The sequence below is a fragment of the Colletes gigas genome, unplaced genomic scaffold, assembly GCF_013123115.1.
Source record: "Colletes gigas isolate AHSC1104 unplaced genomic scaffold, ASM1312311v1 Colletes_gigas_Sc00015, whole genome shotgun sequence".
Classification (NCBI taxonomy): Eukaryota; Metazoa; Arthropoda; class Insecta; order Hymenoptera; family Colletidae; genus Colletes; species Colletes gigas.
This window is the reverse complement of record NW_025106644.1, coordinates 4,244,897-4,261,626: the sequence shown is the minus strand read 5'-3', so window position 1 is coordinate 4,261,626 and position 16,730 is coordinate 4,244,897. Positions and strand designations below refer to the sequence as shown.

At 41.4% G+C, this 16,730-nt stretch overlaps 1 protein-coding gene across 3 annotated transcripts in view; it reads right to left on the bottom strand.

Moving 5' to 3' along the window:
• LOC122399728 (potassium voltage-gated channel protein Shal) overlaps positions 1 to 16,730 on the bottom strand; it is an 85,513-nt gene that overhangs the window by 36,195 nt on the left and 32,588 nt on the right. For all 3 annotated transcript variants that reach the window (XM_043400627.1, XM_043400628.1, XM_043400632.1), the window contains exon 2: positions 8,800 to 8,962. In XM_043400627.1, the coding sequence (XP_043256562.1) occupies positions 8,800 to 8,962 (163 nt within the window). The remainder of the gene's footprint in view (positions 1 to 8,799; positions 8,963 to 16,730) is intronic.

The window sequence follows — 16,730 nt, the reverse complement described above, 5'->3', positions numbered from 1 at the left end:
TTGTCGCAAAATAATTCGCGAGTATCTGAAAATGACGGTACGGAACACATCAAACACGGTTTTTTCGTCGTACAATTTATCTTCGTTGGATTATAGAATCCGGATTACAGTTATCCGGGACCCTGAATATTTCACGCGAATATAAATATTGTACACTTCAGCTATCCGGGACACCGAATATTTCAGGGGAAAATAAATTATTGAAGGACATTTCAGTTATCCGGGACCCTTCTCGTCGAGCCACGAAAACGTTTGATCCCAAAAAAGTGACCTATTAATATAAGTTTGGAACTTCAGCAGTTGTGATAATACTGTATTCGTAACATTTCCTGTGCTTTCAATTAAACTCGACCTCACTGCCTCCTCCATTCGTCGAGATCCATTGACAGGACTTGTGAATCCGCCAAAAAGATCCGATGTTTTCCTTTCAGTCCACAATACCGACATGTTTTTTACTCGTAACCCATTTTTAACGTTCATTTGACGTCCTCATTTCCGGGTATACTTCCATTATACCGTAATAGGATTCCCCGAACAAAAGCCAAGTAAACTTTCTTCGCCGCAACCTTTCCATCCCTTTGATCCTCGAATCTTCTTCCAGATAAAAATTCAAATATACAAGGGCAACAATTTCGTTCTCGCGTTTTATCTGACCCCAGGTTTCGCGGAATATGACCCGTTTCCTCTGGATATTTCCAGAAGTGCTCTCGATGGACTTCGATCCCTCGAGTTCGATTCGAAACTCAAACATTTACGTTCCGTCGATTTTCCCAGTGTTCCCTAAGTTTATCAGCCGGCCAAACACTGACCATCGATGCGTAAATTACGCGAAATTACAGCAGGATCCGTCCCGTGGAACGATTCACGGATCAACTCGCGCTCTAATTATAACCACAACGCTACGCCCGCGCTCGTCGAAGATTCTCCCCGGTGTTTACCATATTTATATCCGACGAACGGTATATTTTGGCGGATCTGCATCTGCACGGTGTCACGCAGGCCGCTTATGTCCGCGGATGTTTACACGCTCGACCGCGGCTGCGAAATGTCAGGAAGTGTGTCCTCGAGCGCAGTTTCGAACGTGACCGTATGCACTTTACACGACTTTTCCCATCAAATCGTCACTTTTCATGCTAAACAATAGGTAGAAACCCTTTTCAAACGAGATGAAATACACCAGGGCCCTCTCTAACGTTCGCTGGATGGCGACTCTTATCGAGGGAGGCACAGAAAACTGTCCATCGTCGTCTCTTTGTCAAGCTAGATCCCAATATTCAATGTTCGTCCATTTCACTAGCTCCAGAATCATTCAAAAATTGCAAATTAATTTTCTTTTTTGTGTCAAATATTTTCGAAAAACCTTTTTCCACTTTCTACCCCATAAACTGTGACTTTTCCAACTAAACAATTGGTCCAAATCCTTTTCGAACGAATTTAAATACTCAAGAACCCTCTCTAACGTTCGCTGGCTGGCGACACTTATCGAGGGAGGCACAGAAACAGGGTTGCAAAGAATTATGGCGAAGAGAAATCGAGAATGGGGAAAGGCCATCGGTGCAGGGACACGAAACGCGGTCGGAAATATCGCGTGGCTCTCGACGATTAATCCAAGGAAGATGAGGGAACGCGGATGTAACGAGGGGGTGGGGGGTGGGTGCACCGATAAGAAAACAGAAGTCACGATTTCGACGTCGTGGATTTTCGGCGTTTCGCCTAATCCACGCTTTCAGCCTCCGGTAAGTTAATTAAGCGAACGTCGACAAATAACGCGCGGGTCACGGACGGCTGAAAGGGGCGCGGCCTTTCGCGTTCCAAGAAAGGGCCGCGGAATGAAGTACGCAAGACCTACTTTTTACCCTGGGGCATTGAAAATTAAAATAGTAAAAGTACCCGTACTGGAAAATATTCGACGAGAACGTAGCAAATCGTGTTTCATCGTCCGCCTCCCTCGCGAAACGTTAATAGCGCCCGCCCCACCACCCAGTTTCCCTGGTCCCTTTTCACGAAAAATACATCCAAGGAAAAAGATAAACGACACTCGCGAATCTCACTGTTGCAAATAAATTAATTGCAAAAAAGAAAATATAAAACGTAAGTAATGATCGAGTAGGTTTCACCGTGAGAATGTCAAAGGGTCTCGAAGGGTCAAAGGGAATGTTTAAGAATATTCCTAATCAGGTGTTCCGTGATGTGACGCAAAGACAACGAGGTTTATCCTTTTATCCAAGCCTCGAGACAATCGGTGTTTCTTTTTGGGACGATCGAAACGATCGTACGTTGTTATTAACAGCAAATTAGACAGAAGCCTTTGCCGAGCGCACGATCGAATTGGTAATTGAGCGTTCGCTCGTCGCTTTCCAGCCCACGGGCTGGGGTTACGGGTCCCCGTAACGCGTGCACGCCGCCATGTTGGATCTGGTCTCCAGGGTACGCGAGCGCTCTGTCGGTAAAAAAGAACTGTTATCGGCGACGGGTGGCGTAGACGCGCGAGTGTCGTTCGAATTGTTCGATTCGGCGTTGTTTGGGACAGGAGGCCGGGCGTGCAGCCCGTAGATACGTTTCAGGGAACAACTTCGTTCGCTTCTACGCGCGATATTGTCCCCGGCGGTGAATACACGTTTCGGAATCTGTGTAACTTCCAGTGGCTCGCGGTGCTGCTGGACGACGATAAATTCAGCGGTCTTTTTTCCATTCACGTAACCAGTTAACTTATGAACAAATGAATATTGGAAACAAATTTAAACCCCCAAGATAATTGTAGAAATTGCTATGGAGTATAGGAATAAATATTACTAAACGCTGTTGAAGGGGTTAAGTGAAACAATTGGAATTAAAAAAAAAGCTCTTTCTGTGTAATCGTTCTAGCTAGAGTATTGCGAACATTTAATGTCTCTGAACAATGGTAATCGAAGAGAACTCGGTGAAAGGAAATTCTCGAGGCTTGTGGAGGTGTTTGCCAAAAGATAATTCCATAGTTATCGACTCGATGAGCTTTGTGTCACACGAGCAATCGAGAATAACTGAGAAACCATTCTCCCAGAGGAGCTTCGGGCGCTCTCCGCTAGAGGACTACGGTCGACTCGTCCCTTTCTCACAAGTGGTCGATCTGAGAAGAGTTTTCTTGGGTTTTGTTATTGATCAGTGTACTAGGAAGCTCAGGGGCTCTTTCCCTTCTATAATAGCGAGTGCAATGGGCAAAATAAACCATCGATGCTACATTTTAGTGTATTTGAAGTTTCTTGGTAATCATAGACGAAACAAATTTACGTTGAAACGTTTAAAATGGAGAATTAATGTAGGACTAACGGCATTTGCCACGAGGCCAGACCACGCTGCGGCAATTTGCAGGGCCGGAAGTTTGGTAACATCTGGTGAAAATTATGGCGGGCACACCTGAAATCGACTTACATAGCAATGCTCCGCGGCGGGCCAGGGTCGCGTTGGAATATTCGATCGGGCGTTCTGTTTGGCCCCCTTCTACCCCCATCGTGTTGCAGCCAATCGGATTCCCGGGGCGCATACTAATTAGCCCCCAGATTAATTAACGTTGATCCGTAATGGTTCGCGTATAACGCGCACGGAACTAACGCTGTTTCGAAACTGCGCAAATATCACGGTCGAGCGATATTTCGTCGAGAATAAGAGCACAGGAGCCGTCAAATTCAGCGTGAACATCTTTCGAGGCAAAGGTTCCAGCGTGGAAAATTCGCGTTTTTCGCGGTGTGAACGCGCCTGGGATCGATCGTTGAGCAGAAACGACACTCGTGACGCGGTCGACGATCCGAAAACGGCCTCTAATAACGCCACGTTAATTGCTACTCGTTAATTAACGCGATAGTCGCCGGACCACGGTTCCTCTCGTCGAGTCGTCAAGTCCGTTTCGAAACTTGGATTTTCTGGCTTCGGGGGTTTCTTTTTACTATTTTTTTTTTTTTTTTGCGTATCTTTCGATCAATCGACCGAAGCGGTCGCGTAAATCGACGGTTTATCGGTGCAATAACGGAACGACAGCGTGTCGGCAGTAATTTAAGCCGGAGTATCTAGTCCGATTTGATTTATCGAACGTACGTGGCCGGTAAAACGCACGCCGACGTGTTTTACGAGGTGAAACCCCGTTGACAGGCCTCGTCGAGCCCTGACGATAGGATTTTCCACTCCTTTCTGCCCAGCTTCTGGTCGACTTTCACAAAAACGTTATTTTTCACGAGCCTCCGAGACTTTTTTATCTGTTTCGCGTTCGATCGTCGGGGAAATCGGTCGAGCAAATAAACTCCGTTATAATGGAGTGAGAAATTTTTGAAAAATTTGAATGGAGTTATAGCTGGCGCCCCAGTTACTAGGTCGAGCAACAACAATCAGATCGTATTTAAAAATATTTCGTGTCGAAACAATCGTTCGAAATAACGTTTCGATCGTTTACGAAAAAAAAACCTGCATAGAACGAATTAACGGGCTTTGGAATTATCAAAGATGAAATTTATGGTACACATATTGCACGAGAAAGAGTTACGACGCGTGAGAAAACAAAGCTGGAAATTTAGTGTGGAAGGGAAGACTTATTCAGCTAATTTCTCTCCCCAAATCGTTGCAAGACGAAACAAGCGTGTTTTGACGATGTAATAATCGTGAAATATGAATTTTCTAAATAAATTTTCCACGGAATCGTAACATTGTTGCTTCGAGGTTGACGAGTAGTGACGCGTATGGGTTCTTGGTAACGATTGATCCCGCCAAAGCAGTCTTTATTAACGCCCTGGCCGCGTAAACTGTTTGAAAGTGCGTGTTTAGCGCGTTCAAGAATAGCGTGGACTCCCTGTTTCGCCCGGTTCAACGCCGCGGCGAGAAAGAAGACGATTAAACCCGGACCACCGGGGGGCCAATGACGTCAGTGTTTGCGATCGAGAGTTCTCTTTTTCCACACTCAGCCCAGTTAACGAGCTCGTTTTATTCGTGGAACGGTTCGATTACATTTTTCTGAAAGACTTTCGACAGCTCCTTTCATCAAAATCCACTCTGCTTTCCATTAACCCTCTTTACCGACCCGATACTTACCGACTGGTACTCGATTGATCACTGTTTTACCGACAAAAGTCACTTTTTTACCGACGAAATCACTGTTTTACCGACCGGAGGCCGATTAATCGCTACCTTATCGACGTAATCCGGTTTTTTACCGACCGGTGACCTATCAATCGGTAATTTGTCGGCACTGACAGGTCGGTAAAGTGTTTGAAAGTGCTAGTTTATCGTAGTATCTCGTTTCTAACGATTCCTATCGAGTTTTTAAGCTCCGACAAAGAAAAAATGGACAACTCGCGAAGGGGTGCGAAGTCTCTTATCGCGGCGTGCGGTTTTCGCGGGCGTCTTGGCACAACCGACGCCTCGAGGCGATCACGAAGTCAAGCAAACAAACGAAACGTTTGAGGATGGCGTTCCTTGTCTCCCTTGGCGCTCGTTATTTTTTCCTTCGGTGGCTGCCGTCCGTCCCAGGAGCGGGAGGGGTGGAGAAAGGAGACCTTAAAGGGAGGAAGCGTGCCAAGGAGTTCGCGCTAAGAATAGAGATACGTGGTGAAGAGGAAGGAAGGAGCATATTCCTCGGAGGAAATCCGAAACGCGTCCGACAATTAAGTTCCAGAACTTCGGACGCGTCAAGTTGCATACAAAAGACCTCACGGAAGCCTGATGGTTGTAATTTTCAGGGGAAATGGCGGGATGAGCGAGCTGTGGTCACCTTGGCGCCGATCGTGGCGCAATAAAAAGGCTTGTTTAAGCTCCCTGCCCGAAACCGGGATCGTTTGCGTCACCTATGTGGCTTAACGACCGGCACGACGTGATAATCGTAAAGCACTTAATCGCGAGGATAAATTTCTTGAGTGGCGTCGAATCTAAAAATTTCATCGACGCGACGAGAAGCTTCTGAGGGAAAAGTGTTCTCGTCGAAATAATAACCCGGCGAAGTTAACGCGATCCCGCTCGTTCGCGCGTTAAATTACTTTTTGCGTCGTTTGTTCGCGAGAAATGCACTTGCTCGCGGCGTAACAATGGCCAATCCGCGTTCAACTTTTCTCCCCTTTCGCGGATTATTGGATTCTGATTATCGTTCCACGATTTCGCGGGAACCGTTTACGGGGAAACTTTCGCCTATATTTTTAGAGTCCACGAAGTTCGTGGAGGGTACAGGAGGCTGCAGGATACCCGAATTATCATCGAACGAAAAAGGAAAGCAAAAGTCCCGTGTTTTTCGGGTGAAGCAAAGATTTATCCAGCGGAAGTCGGAGTTTGTTTCGCGACTAGAAGTTCACGATGAGAGCTGTTTACTTATGGAAGCTTCTCTCAAATATTTGTTTACCCTTAATCGGCTGAACTTGCCTCGCCGCGCGTGAAATCGATTCTCGAAGAGATCGAGAAGCAAACACCCCGGAGACTGCGTAGACCAAATCTCAATATTTCACGATCTATTTATTTGTATAATGGGGAGCACGTACATACGTCTTGTTTGCATTTCCTTTTCACCATCGTCGACGTCAATCGAGCTATCGTCGAACTGGAATATTTAAAATTTTTAAAAACGCGACTTATCGGTTTATCATTCCGAACAGCGTGTGTTCTGATAGCTGAGGCGGTTCTTATAAATATTGAAACACGGAAACGGAGATACGTTTGCATTCGCGATGACTAGAAATGACGCAGAGGCGACCCAATCGCCAGATTTCTCGTTCGATCGAGGGTTCCTCGAGGCTTTTTAAACAGGATCTGCATTGCAGATTTAACAGAAAAGGAAAACAAGATGTCGAGAAACTGACCTTCTTCCAATTTACGAACTTTTACGTCGATCTTTCGATGCACGAACTCTCAAAGAAACAACTACGGTCAGTTACAGGGCATGTTTTTAGCATTGTTTCGGGCACAATTCAATACTCTACGACGTGTCGAGCTAATCTTGAGTGACTAGTTTATCGTAGAGATACAATAATTAGTACTAGTATCACTTAACATTACTATTTTCCCATTTTTGTTACCGACTGACAGCCCATTCTTACCGACGTGATCACTTTTTTACCGACTGACAGCCCATTTTTACCGACGTGATCAGTTTTTTTACCGACTGACAGCCCAATCTTACCGACGTAATCCCTTCTTTACCGACTGACAGTCGATAAATCGATTACTTACCGACGTAATCGAGTTTTTTACCGACCGAGAGCCTATCAATCAGTAATTTATCGGCAATGATAGGTCGATAAAATGATCGAAGGCGCTATTTTATTTTCTCAATTGATTTTTAACCTGAAAATGACCAAAACTCTTGTACTATTGAAAGTCTAAAAGACTAAAATCGCGAATGGCCACGTGTGTACGACGAAATGGCGTCCGTTTGAGCCACGGGCGTCTTTTAACTCGCGAACGAACATGTATGGACAGTCGTTGGAAGCAACAATCGCTATGAATCAGATTCAGCGTGGCTGTCGGAAGATTCCCGACCGCGATCATGCTACTCCGGGCCACTTTATTCGGCCAGCTGCCTCCGTCTCTCCGTACACAGGATAGTGGTAATGAACCGAGGTCTGCAGCTGGCTGCACGCCAACCAAAACTCCTGCTAGCGTCTCCCGGACACTCTGACACGAGGTTCTCGACGTTAGGCGCCCGACAGAAGAAATTACGAATCGACTTTCGCCGCGATAGGCCACTTCTGCCTCTGAACTTGCGACGAGGAAGTTTCAAATTCTCCTGTCGCCTGTCATCCCTGTCGCGACGTTCCACATTTCTCTCGCGGGAAACAAAGGGAAACAAAGGATGTTCCTGGCGAAATATGGAACACGTTTGAAACGTACGCATCGGGCTCGAAATTTTGGAGTCCACGATGCTGGAAACGGGTAGGTAATTGTGCGATATTAATTTTAGAAAATGATATCTGTGTCAAGAAACGGAATAATCGAACGGAGACGCGTTCGAAGGCAGTAGGGAAAATGTATTCGCGATTTAATGGCGTGCTCGATTCAAATTGACCGATGAATCGCAAAACGGGGGATAATCGGTGTAATTCAACGATTAAAAGGAACCGACATCGATATCGTTACGCGTCGTTACAGTTAACGGAGACAACGGAGCCACTCTCCGCTTCTTTGATCCGCGCTAATAAAATGCCGGCGATTAAAAATAGCTACGTGACTCGTCGGGAATAATTTCGGTGTGCTTTGTTGACGTACGCTTTTATTCGAACGATACTGGAGGATCTCGGTATCCCAGTACAAGTAAATCGTAAACGATGAATGCAACCGTTCCACGAAAACCTTAGAAAATCGTTTCTAAATAGAGATTCTTCGGTTTCTGCGCAATGAAAGCGAACCCAACACTGAAAAGGCATCCAAGATGAATGTTCGAAGAACTGGGAGACTCTAAAAGACGATGTCTTGCTCGAGAAATTTGGATTTACAGGTAACTCAAAAGGAGGAGCTTCGTGCGTTCGCCGCTAGAGGGCTACGATCGACTTGTTCCTTTCTCACAAGTGCTCGATCTGAGAAGAGTTTTAGAGTTTTCTTGGTTTGGGTGAGGCTCAGGGACTCTTTTTCTTCTACAACAGCAAGTGAAAACGAATGTAATGGGCGAAATGGACTATTAAGGTCGAAGTTAATTATTTGTGATGATGCAAAGGTCTCTTTTGGAGATTCGGAGACTCTAAATCGTCGTTCTTGGAATCGATTGCTAGAAAATTGAAATAAAGCTTGATTATTTGGGATTAATAATGCAAAGATCTTTTTTTAGAGACTCGTAGAATAGGGTGGATGTTTTTGACTCACCCTCTGAGCCTTCCGCTTGTCAGCCCGCTGATTCTGGTGGTATATTCTGCTGAAATTACTGACGATAACAGGCACCGGTAAAGCGATCACTAGGACACCGCTAAGGGAGCATACGCCCCCCACGATTTTTCCCGCGATCGTTTTCGGAACCATGTCACCGTACCTGAAACAGACAAAATTCCAAAAACGTTAGCAAAATTCCACATACTGTTTTCCAAAAAGAGTAACTTTGACGACGAGAACAATTAAATGGCGATGCACGAAACAATTTCTAACGACGAGAATTACCATAAATATCGACGACGAATAAAACGAAGTGTTCCGCGCGAGAATGCAACGGGGAATCTTTAATTCAGCGATCGATGAGTCGCGTCTGAGAGTTTACGACGGTCATCCAAGACCGTGACGTTTCACTGAAAGCGAAAAGTCGATTCCGTACTTTACACGATAATACCACCGACTTGCAACGCTTCCACGGTCGAAGGAACAGTTTTCTGCGTTGGGCATCGACCATCCAGAGTTTACGGAAACGGTACCACGCGCGTAATATTCACGTTGACGGGACCAAAAAATAAAAACTGGCACACGGTGCTATTTTCATACTGCGGGAGACAGAAATCGAGAAACGGAGGGGACGTGTCGCGCCCTGCGATATTAAATTGTTTAGGAAGCAGTCGTAAAATGAAAATAAAAGTTCGCTGACCTGGCTGACGATTTATCATCGAAATTAAACGATTGCTCGAATGTTTAATGAGAGAAATTCGATGGAAATGGGTCTTACACTTAAGTTTTTGTTGCAGAATAAATTGTATGCAAAAGGACAGAGGGTAGAATGTGTTTTGAGAGCAGAACGTGTAATTTTGGGCAGCCACGGATATAACGAACAAGAACGCTTTCTCTTTCGCGTGGTTTCAAATGATTCGTGGGGCTATATGGGCCATTTTCCAAGGGGAGATACGATCGACCGTATGGCTCGCCTCAGGTGTCCGTGTTCCCAGAGAACAACTGCTCATTCATATTTCTTAAACAGGTGTGCATGACAAACCACGGTGTAGCATGAGCGTTACGTATTCACCGAGAAATAATCCTATAAACTTAGCGTTTGCTCTGGCGACTTAAGCATCGAGGGGATCAGTAATTTTTAAGTAACATTTGCCTGACACTGGGACTACTGTAAGTGGTCAAAATGATTTTTAATTTTTTAATTTTTTCGAAAAATTTTAGTTTCTCGAATTTTTTTGTCGAAAGTGGGCAGGATATTGAGGGTATATCTATTCACGAAAAATGATTGTAATTTACCCCTGCAACTAAAAATAATTTTTCCAAAATAATTTGAAACTTTTCAATTTCGCCAAAAAATTCGTCCACCTATTCGAATTTTTTTCTCGAAACTGGTTGGGAATTCGAGGATATGTCTATTCACTTAAAATGATTGTAATTGGTTCCCCTAGCTAAAAATAATTTTTTTAGAACAATTTGAAATTTTTTTTTTTTTGTGAAAAATTTAGGCACCTACCCCTGTCGATTTTGCTTGAAAATTAGTTTTTTATTTTTAATAATTTTGTTTGACGCTCTACAGAAAAGTTGTTTCTTACTTTTTCGTAGGTGCCTATGAGCTCTACTTCAGAGAAAAATTTCATTGAAATATATTCACTATTGTAGAAGTTATGGCTGTTTGAAAATTGGACCATTTTTATGGTCTCTCCCTCATTTTGCGATGTCAAGGATCAACTTTTTGATCATTTTTGGAATTTCTACATATTCTCCATCAAAATACGCGTTGTTTGCATTTTTAAATTTGAAAATCGTCCTATCCGTTCAGAAGTTATGACGTTTTAAAGATTCGCATGAAACTTCGAGCAGACATTTCTGATCAGAAATTATATTTACAGTGAGGAATTTTTTTCTCCAAACTAAGTAGGAATTCGGGGGTATGTCTATTCACCAAAAATGATTGTAATTGACCCCTGTAACTAAGAATAATGTTTTCAAAATGATTCCAAATGTCTTAATTTCGAAAAAATTTTTCACATTCTGGAATTTTTTTCTCGAAACTGGGTAGGATTTCGGGGGTATGTGTATTCACCAAAAATGATTGTAATTGACCCCCTTAGCTAAAAATAATTTTTTTTAAACGATTTGAAATATTTGGTTTTCGTCGAATTTAGGGATTTACCTGTCGAATTTCCTTAAGAATTCGTTTTTGATTTTTAATAATTTTATTTGACGTCATAGAGAAAAGTTGTCTAATACTTTTTTGTAGGTATACATGAGCTCTAATTCCTCCCAAAATTTCATTGAAATATATTCACTAGTGTAGGAGTTATGGTCGTTTGGAAATTGGATCATTTTTATGGGCTCTCCCTCATTTTGCGATGTCAAGGATCAACTTTTTGATAATTTTTGAAATTTCTACATATTCTCCACTAAAATTCGCATTATTTGCCTTGTTAAACATTAAAATCCTTCAATCCGTTCAGAAGTTATGACGTTTTGAAGATTCGCATGAAAATTCAGGCAGACATTTCTGGTTAGAAATTATATTTTCAGTGAGGAATTTTTTTCTCCAAACTGAGTAGGAATTCGGGAGTATGTCTATTCACCAAAACTGATTGTAATTGACCCCTGTAACTAAAAATAATTTTTTCAAAGTGATTAAAAATTTCTTCACATTCTCCAATTTTTTTCTCGAAACTGGTTAGGATTTCGAGGGTATGTCTATTCACCAAAAATAATTGTAATTGACCCCTGCAACTAAAAATAATTTTTCCAGAATGATTTAAAATTTTTTAATTTCGTCGAAAAAGTCTACCCATTACTACAGTTATTCGAATAGCAAATACACCATAACTGTTATTAATTCCAGTATTAAAAATTTATATAAATATTCCTAGTAATCCTCATAAACTCAAATAGCATCTAGTGAGTTAAACATCGAGTAAAATAGTAATTTTTACATAACATTTGCTTAAAAGTTCATTGAATTAAGTAATATTCCTAGTAATCCCCTTAATCTCGAAATAAATCATCGATCATTCCGTCGTTTTAAATGTTTTTGCGCGGCTGGTAGCTACTTTCTAAGCAGTCTCTCGAAACCGAGCCATAATATGGAACATCGCCAGAGGGCCAATCCTCGATCGTGGTCATTCACGAGCCCCCCCTGCCCGCTTTATCGAATTACGTTGCAGTTTCGGGGGTCCTTCCGGGACGCTTGTCGGTTCGTTCCCTCCCACGGGACCCGTCAACCAATTCGGAATACATCGTCGGAACACGTCGACCCGGATTTAGATTTTCCTGCCCGCGTCCATCGTTCCTACGCTCTTGTCCAACTAAATCCGCAAATCAATTTTTCAAGACACCAAAATTCTGATTTGAGACAATCGTGAACCTAAAATTTATCTCGTCACTCATCTTCGTGAGATTAAAATTCATTTCCCTTAAGATTTCAACTCGAAAATTCATTGTTTCGATTCTTAGAGTGAAAGGCCCCAATTCATACCCATAAGTCCCAAAGTGAAGACGTCTACTTTGAGATTGAAATTTGTTTCCCTTAAAATTTCAACTCGAGAGTCAATCATTTCGTTTCCAAGAGTGAAAGGCCCCAATTCATGCCCATAAGTCCCAAAGTGAACACGCCTCCAGTGAGATTAAAATTCATTTCCCTTAACATTTCGCCTCGAGAGTCCATAGTATCGATTCCAAGAGTGAAAGGCCCCACTCCATGTGCATAAGTCCCAAAAAGTGAACGCCCACCGTGGGCCCGCGACAAGATGGCCAGTGAAAGGACCGCGAGTCTGACTGGTTCCCCAGTATAGCGAGTGAAAGGAGCATGAGTCTGATTGGTCTCGAGCACGTTGGGCCCACTGGTCTCGCTATTGGCCGCGATGGGGCCCCCTTGCACTCCTACTTAGCGCCGCTATGGCGACACACACAACACGTTCTCGATTTTCATTTATGACAACACAAATTGAATATAGAAAATCAATGAAATTTTAATTATAGGTGGATATTTATTTGGAAAAATGAATATTTTTCTGGTTTTAGTTTCCCCTTTTTGGTGCAATTTACGTACCTGAGGAGTCTAGTTTCGAGATTAAGATTTCACTTTAGGAACACCGTGTTATTTAACCGTTCGAAAGCACGTCCTTGCGAGAGGAAGTTTATGGTTTCGAGTTTTAGAAATACGCTCCCCTCGTTCTCGATAGTCAAAGACGCGTCGTAAAAAGGGGGAACTTGCGAAGGGTAACTTTGACACATATTTGTAACGATAAAGACGTCGAAGGTCGCTACGTGGAGGCATGAGGCCTCGACGTGGGGTGCACGGATTAGGCTCGCTGATTTACTTTGCTAAACACTGGGTTCGGTTTGTCAATCAACTAGGGGCGGAAAAAATGTGAAAAACAAACACATTACTGGACTCTATGCACTTGGAATTGATGATAATTATGGTGTATGTATTTATACCAAAGAATTTAAATAGATAATTGAAGAAATACATAATGCAATGGGAATAAGTGTTCACTAATTCTCAGGTAGAAAACTACGGACAATTTTTAAACATCCACTAGGATTAAATGTTTTACAATTTTTATTAGAAACTACCAATGGATCAATTTGACCATTTTGGTAGTTCTGTTGTTAAAAATAACCTGGACAATTCATAGAAATCAGTAAAATTTCAAAATTGATTCTACTGAAGGTTTTGTAGCTGCTTATAAATAAATGAAAAATTACGTTTTAACACTGGAAACACTGACAATTATAATAGACTTATTTGTACCAACGAATTTGAATAGATAATTGAAGAAATTCATAATGCAATAGAGATAAATGTTCACTAATTCTCAGGTGAAAAACTACGGTCAATTTTTAAAAACCCACAGAGAGTAAATGTTTTAAAATTTTTATTAGAAATTACCACTCATCTCGAGTACTTTGATAGTACTAGTGTTAAACAAATATTATTTAAAAATTGCTATTTCACTCGATATTTAAATCATCGGAAACAGATTGTCACGAAACACAAAAGGGACAAAACACTCATTATTTCTGAAATAAAGTTATTTCCTGTAGATCGACGAACAATGGGTATTATTATCTAAGAAGCAATGCACCTATCGAAATGCATCTTCCATTGTTCGAAAAGCAGAACAATCGATCTTTTTATCCTCCCGTCTTATCGGTTCAAGTTTCGCTAATGAGAGTAACAACACCGAATAAAAAAACACTGGAGAAACGTCGCTGCATCGAAGATCTAACGATCCTTGCGACGTTCGACGATTTTGTCGAACGTTTGTCGTCGAATCTTGCATAATATTGAAAGAATAACGATCTCCATACGGAACCAAAGGAGGCTTTGGAGTTCAAGGAGAGCCATGGAGACGCGTTTGAAAGTGGTAGCCGGGGACACGAGACATCGAGTTTAGAATCTAGCGAGAACGGTACGGATTAGAGGATCTATCTTTAGAGAAGCACGCCTTGACGGTCGACGCGAATGCTTGCCTCTTAAACGCGCGTTAAGCATGCCTAAAAGTCGATGGGGAAACGCCAATGGTGAATAATCTCGATCAAAATATAATTAAATCAGGTGATAATGTGTGTTTGATTTTCAAAAAATAATGAGAAAACTGATTGGAAGCGTGTTACATTACGTTATAGAGTGATTGATAATCGATAATCAGCAGGTGGGTGATCGATACTCTGTTTTATCGACAGAGTGAGATTTACTGTTATTGTCTTGTTGCTACTGAAGTAAATAAATAAATAAAGTTTAATAAAGTTATTCTTGCACTTGTTTTTATTTATTTATTCGATAGATAGGAAGACATATTAGTGTATAAAAGTACTGGAATTTGATAGTTAAATAGATGGGAATGAATTCAGTGTGAGTAATTTGATTTTTGAGGTTTTTCGAGAGAAAAAGAAGAAAATAATGAATAGTGATGAAAATTTGGAAAAATAGAAGAGATTTGTGGGGTTAAATCGTCGTCAAAGAAGGTCCATAGTCAAATTTTCATTGTAGTTAACATTTGTATTGCATGTACTATATAAAATTGTCCTTCCCTCGTCAGAGTATAGCTACAACGAATTCACCGTAAATAATTTGATTTTCGATGCTTTTGAGAGAAAAATACGAACAAAATAGTAAATAGTGACAAAAATTTGGAAAAATAAAGCAGATTTGTGGGTAAAATAGTCGTCAGAAAACATCCTAAGTGTCAAACTTTCGTCTTCTTTACAATTTGTATTGCATGTACTTTATAAAATTGTCCTTTTCTCGTCAGAGTATAGCTACAACGAATTCATCATAAATAATTTGATTTTCAATGTTTTTGAGAGAAAAATAACAACAAAATAGTGAATAGTGACAAAAATTTGGAAAAATAAATACTCAAAAATCATTTAACATCAAAATTTCATCGTCAAAATCGACGTCATTAAAATTTGTATTGTCTGTACCAAGTGAAATTGGGCAAACAACGTAAAGAGAAAATTTTAAAGAATTCTTGATCTATTGGAAAGTGAATATGATTTTCATTATTTTCTCGACGCATTTTGAGTGTAATGAATTCGAATTTCGTTTCGACGACGAGAAAAAGGAGAGCAATAGTATGGGGGTGGTAAAAATCGATCGCGAAATCGAGTGTTTGCTGCTCGTTGTCGGCCACCGGGGTTTGATAATGCAACGCTCGATAAAAATGGAGCCTGGATTGCTCTCCTCGAGCTTTGTTTGCGGACGATGTTCATCGTAGGAGCTCGTCGTCGGCCCCTTTCATCGGCCGCAAATGGAACTGGACGTAATGAAAGTGTCATAAAATTAAAAGAGCCTCCAATGGAAAACATTTCCTACGCGTAAACGCGACTCGACGACCACCCCTCCAACTCAGAAAAATTTCAAACACCAAACGATCCAAAACAAAGCAAAATAATCGTAAAAGTACTGTTTAAAAATTTCAAAAACGATCGATTGCGATCCAAAACAAAATGAAACAAAATAATTGTAAAATTAGCGTTTAAAAATTTCAAACACGATCGAATGCGATCCAAAACAAAATAAAACAAAAAGAAACAAAATAAAATCATTATAAAACTACCGTTTAAAAATTTCAAAACCGATCGATCGCGATCCAAAAGAAAACGAAACAAAATAATCGTAAAACTGCTGTTTAAAAATTTCAAAAACTATCGAACACGATTCAAAACAAAAGAAAACAAAAAACGCTCAAAAAAAAAAGAAAGAAAATGATCGTAAAACTAGCGTTTAAATATTTCAAAAATGATGAAACTCGACCCAAAACAAAATAAAATAATTGTAAAATTGTCGTTTAAAAATGTCAAAAACGATCGAAGGCGACCCAAAAAAAGCAAAATAATTGTTTCAGAAGAAAGCTATGACCGCGTTGGACGTTGACTTTTGAGAATTGTGAGAATAGACGCGACAAAATGGTTCTTGGTTTCTGTTTTTTTAGGGGATTTGGGGAATCGGTAGCTACAGATGGCCAATTATTTTCGAAATGGGTGACTGGTCGCTCGAGTTTCTGTGTGGGTTATTATTTTTCGAGCTACCCGGTCCCGAAGCCAACGGGATGCAACGATCTATTAAAAGACAAGAACACCCGCTTTCCAGATTCGACGCGGACAGTTAGCGCACAAGTCTGAAAATAAAACGCATTCTCTCACCCTGAGCGGCGGGAGACCGCGTGTCAAACTGCTAATCGTCGTCGAGTGAAGTCATCAACTGACGAAATCGATCGAGAACATCGTCGAGAATACGAAATTTTCGATGCAAAGTAATTTTCGAAGTCGGTAAAGGAAAAGCAAATGGACATTTTCATTATTTTCAACCCTCTGCACTTCAAAAGTGTTCATTAACACTAGATTTACGAGTATTGACCGCACGTATATTTATTGATACCTTTCATGTTGACACA